Genomic DNA, 4,919 nt, shown 5'->3' on the forward strand with positions numbered 1-4,919 from the left:
ACTGTCAATACAACGTACCCTGGTGAAAAAACAAACAAACAAACAAACAAACAAACAAACGAAAACCAATAGAAACCATCACAGAAATTCTAACAGTTTCCACTACAAATACTATTACAAACTATCAACTAATCATTAAAACCATTACCATTACCGGTCCTTAACACCACATCCACTACATAACAGGCCACCAATAGAGGGAAACAATAGAGACCCACAGGGACCATTACAGTTTTCAGTAAAACCAATACAATTCCCATTATAACCATTACAAATTCTATTAGGGTTGCTATTGTTTTTTCCAGCAGACTATGCCTTTCTTTTAAATAGTCAAACATCATGCCATTATTTCCTAAAATTCCGACGATGGTCTAAAAGTAGAGCTTTTAAAACATTTATTTATTCATGTCAACCCCTTTTTACGAGCTAAACTTAAGAGCTAACAGGCCTTATTGTGCTATCGCCGCTGTAACAGAAGCTCTGCGTTGCTGAGTGACGCCGCGTTCACACAGAACACTCTGCTAACTTTCACAGAGCCAGCATCCAACCAGCGTTGCCAGATCGTGCGCTTTTACAATCCAACCTTAATATTATCGACGTTGTGGTGGGAAACTGCATTGGCCAAGTAGAAAGACAGACTGGGGAATTACAGTGTAGTTTAGATTAACAGGTTTAACACCGTGAGTCATGGAGTGTAAATCCTCCGTACTGGCAACTCAAGTTTCTCTGATCTTTCTCTGTGTGAGTGTAGATTTGTGGAGGGAGCGATTGAATCAGAGGGGAGGAGGGGGAGGAGGAGGAGGAGGTGGAGGAGGTGAAACCTTAAATGGTACACACCATACAACTAATTCACTCAGCTCTCGGCTGCATTATTGGAGCTACGAACTGTGCGTCTGAAGGGACTGCGTATGCGCCGCATCTAAATAAGTCTACTGATGTCTGGAAGTATAGACTTAATCTCATGCTGGAATTTTTATTACTATATAGCAAGAGTTTGGATATAATTTGTTAGGGTAATGCTGCAGTCCGTTCTGAGTGGCAAGGTTCTTTTCATTGCGAGTGAAACTTGAACGTCGCGTCTTCGCGTCCAGTCTGTCCTTGAAAAGACATTTGCTTTGCAGACGCCGCAGGAAGTCTAAAGTTGTAGAATCCTTACGTGCTGAAATAAGGGCAAAACGGGCTTATAATACGTATAATATTCGCCAAGGGTGGGTTGTACATTTTGGAGTCACTTTGTGCACCACTTAATACATAACATAAATATAGGCAATAAATGTCAAACAAAACAAGGTTTTGTGAAATTTTAGAAGCAAATATTGAGTCAATTCTTTTTATTGTTAAACACCCGAGAATGGAGTTATCAGGGATTATAACGGACTTCCTCAAGCTGTCAAAGGAGAATGTTTTGCTGGTCTGTCTTGCAGTCTTGGTCGTCGTCCACTTGATGACCAGTTTGGTGCGCAACTGGAGCGTGCGGACTTTACCGGGCCCATTTCCGTGGCCGATCATTGGTAATGCGGCGCAAATCGGCAGGTACCCGCACATCTACTTCACGCGCATGGCGCAGCACTACGGCGACGTTTTTCAGATCAAGCTTGGCAACCGGCCCGTGGTGGTCCTTAACGGCGACGCTATCCGACAGGCGCTCGTGCAGAAAGGTGTGGATTTTGCCGGCAGACCGGATTTCGCCTCGTTCCGCTTCGTCTCGTGCGGTCGGAGCATGGCTTTCGGCAGTTACAGCGAATGGTGGAAGGTGCATCGTCGGGTGGCGCATGCAACCGTGCGCAAGTTCACTACGGGTAACCCGGACACCAAGAACGCCATCGAGAACCACGTCGTGAGTGAAGTCAAAGAGCTGATCTCGCTGTTTATGCACGAAACGCGCACGCATGGCTACTTTCAGCCTCACCGCTACCTTGTGGTGTCCATGGCGAACATTACAAGCGCCTTATGCTTTGGGAAACGCTATTCGTACGACGACGCGGAGTTTCAGCAGGTGGTGGGGCGTAACGACAAGTTCACGATGACAGTGGGTGCCGGCAGCATCGTGGACGTTATGCCTTGGCTCCAGTACTTTCCCAACCCCATGAAAACACTGTTTGATCAGTTCAAGGAACTCAACGCAGAGTTCTACGAATTCATCCTGACCAAAGTTGTGGAGCACCGGAAGACCAAGGAGCCGAGCGTCGTCCGGGACATGACGGACGCGCTCATTATGTCCCTGGACCGCGGCATGACTGGGCCATCCGGGGTCTTACTGGATGAGAAGTACGTGCCCCCGACCATCGGAGACATCTTCGGCGCGAGCCAAGACACCACCTCCAGCGCGATGCAGTGGATTATTCTGTTGCTCGTGAGGTAGGCCTACATGTCCTGTTGCCTTTTGATAGTATTTCTCATTGATTTGTTTATTATTGTTATCATACACACTGTTTTAGCTATTTTTTTTCTGTTGCAAAATTTGGTCTATTATTTTTTAATCCAAGTAAAGTACTTGATCAGTTGAACGGCTGTATTGGGGAGGAAATATTTTTCGCGCACTCCGCTGTCTGCACTGATGTAATATCATTCACTACAACCAAGAATGTTGAAGGATTAATTAGGATTCACCCTAAAACGAAAGAAAAAGAAAACCGTACTGAATCAGAAGGGAATAAATTCAAACTTAGATCTATTAAAACTAAAAAAACAACAAAAAACAACAACAACAACAACAAAAAACACAACCCCATAAAATACTGTTCAACAATTTAGATTTTCGTAGACAATGTGCATATACCCACCGAAGGGCAAGTGAACTGTATATTAAAACAATATAATGAAACAAAAAGGAAAGAAAAAAAGGCAATATAAAAAAGGCTTATTTAAAATAAAAAGGTCAATTAGTCCTAAAACTGGAAAACTGGCACTTTAAATAGTCAGCAAAACTTTAAATACAGACAACTTAAACAAAAAAGGAAACAGGTTAAACAAAGTCAGACAAAAAAAAAAAAAAAGAATCAAACAAACAAATCTGAAATTATACACCCAGTTGCACAAATAAGGCAAAAATTTGTGCAGTATTTTATTCAGTCGCTACATAAATGCAGGTAAATAAATTGATTTGACAGTGTAACTGGAACTTTAATGCCCTTGAAGATGTTTGAAAAGCATTCCTACATTAGGCTTTTTAGCACATTTTGTCGTGTCAGTGCGCGCAAAAACACTCTGAGTAATCACCGGCAGAGCTGCCAGGTCGTAGTCAAGTAACCGGAGGAGGAGGCTACAGAACCCCTGCCTGGGAACACTGAAATAAGACCTCGCCAATCCTAGAAGACGAACAGAACACACTAGAGCAGTGTTCACCAGACATCCTCATCGAGAGCTGCACTCCTGTACTGCACTTTGTACTTCCAACATATATCCAACATAGTCCATGTTTGAACAGAGCAGAGTCTTGGGAGCACGGATAGCAGATTTAGGTTGAGATTAATATCTGTAACACATGTAGTGAGAGGAGTGGGTTTAGTGATCACTACAATAGGCCCACCATGCTGAGAGAATGAAACAATGATGCATTGTTTCATCAGCTTATGAATCAATGCTTTGACATGTTCCACTAGCAAAATTTACTAATAGCACACAAAAGCGCTATTAATGAATTTTGCTAGTTTAATATGTCAAAGCACTTTTATTATCAGGCTGTTCAATTCATAAGCTGATGATCATGTTACTCACGAGTTAACCATGCAGCCTGCCATGCAGCCTCTGAGTTGGATAGGTGGTAATATTTTAATTAACCAAATAAAAAGTATTTAAATGATTTCAAACGATACAGATTTAAACAAAAGCACATTGCTACAGAATACTTGTTCAGATTGTATGTAAATATTTCTTGTGGTCCCCATTTTATTATTGCATTTTATAAGCAAAAAAGGTTCTATCCTTTCCCCCTTTTGCATGTTCTGTAGTGGAGTACAACACAAGCTCTAAATTGTTTCTACAAAGTTCTACAAAATAAATAGAACATGTTATGCCCAGTAACATAGCCTGGTTTGTCCCATTCTCTAGATATCCAGATGTTCAGAAGAGACTTCAGGAGGAAGTGGACAAAGTAGTGGGCAGGAATCGTCTACCTTCCATCCAGGACCAATCACATCTCCCATATTTGATGGCCTTCATCTATGAGATGATGCGGTTCACCAGTTTTATCCCTGTGACAATTCCTCACAGCACAACCACAAACACCTCCATTAATGGATACCCCATTCCCAAAGGCACTGTGGTTTTCATCAACCAGTGGTCCCTGAACCATGATCCCAAAAAGTGGGATCAGCCCGAGATCTTCAACCCATTGCGCTTCCTGGATGAGGATGGGGAACTAAATAAAGATAAGACTGGCAATGTCCTGATCTACTCCATGGGAAAGAGGAGGTGTATTGGAGAGGAACTGTCCAAAATGCAGCTCTTCCTCTTCACAACACTCCTGACACATCAGTGTCACTTTACAGTGGAGAAACGACCCACTATGGACTGCATGTATGGGCTAACACTGAAGCCCAACCCATTCAAAGTAGCAGTAACACTGCGTGACTGATTGCTCTGGTTGGAGTTCATCTTCATGAACAGGATGTGAATGAAGAGTGTGAATGAACTATGAACAGTGGCTCAACTGAAAACTAACAACCAGTATCCAACAAAAATGGTTAAAAACTCTATCGATTATATTAACATTTTAACCAGTGGCGTAGGTTTAATTTCAGTTTTTGGGGAACACACTGTGATAGCATCTAACGCTTTGTTTGAAGATGTCTGTCTACGTAACAGGGTTCAAAATCTCCATTAGGTTTGATTAACCGATCCAGCAAAGTCTCAAAGCCACTCCCATGATAATATATCTATGCGCACACACTAACAAGTCAGTTTTTAAACATTCTGTA

At 42.3% G+C, this 4,919-nt stretch overlaps 1 protein-coding gene across 1 annotated transcript; it reads left to right on the top strand.

The window, feature by feature from the left end:
• Positions 1–601: 601 nt before the first annotated feature.
• On the top strand, positions 602–4,576 carry LOC128605886 (cytochrome P450 1B1). Its single transcript, XM_053621716.1, has 2 exons — positions 602–2,358; positions 4,051–4,576. Exons 1-2 carry the CDS (start codon positions 1,274–1,276, stop codon positions 4,574–4,576), a joined length of 1,611 nt encoding a protein of 536 aa, XP_053477691.1. The 5' UTR covers positions 602–1,273.
• The last annotated feature ends 343 nt before the right edge of the window (positions 4,577–4,919 follow it).

This window comes from Ictalurus furcatus, chromosome 3, assembly GCF_023375685.1.
Source record: "Ictalurus furcatus strain D&B chromosome 3, Billie_1.0, whole genome shotgun sequence".
Classification (NCBI taxonomy): Eukaryota; Metazoa; Chordata; class Actinopteri; order Siluriformes; family Ictaluridae; genus Ictalurus; species Ictalurus furcatus.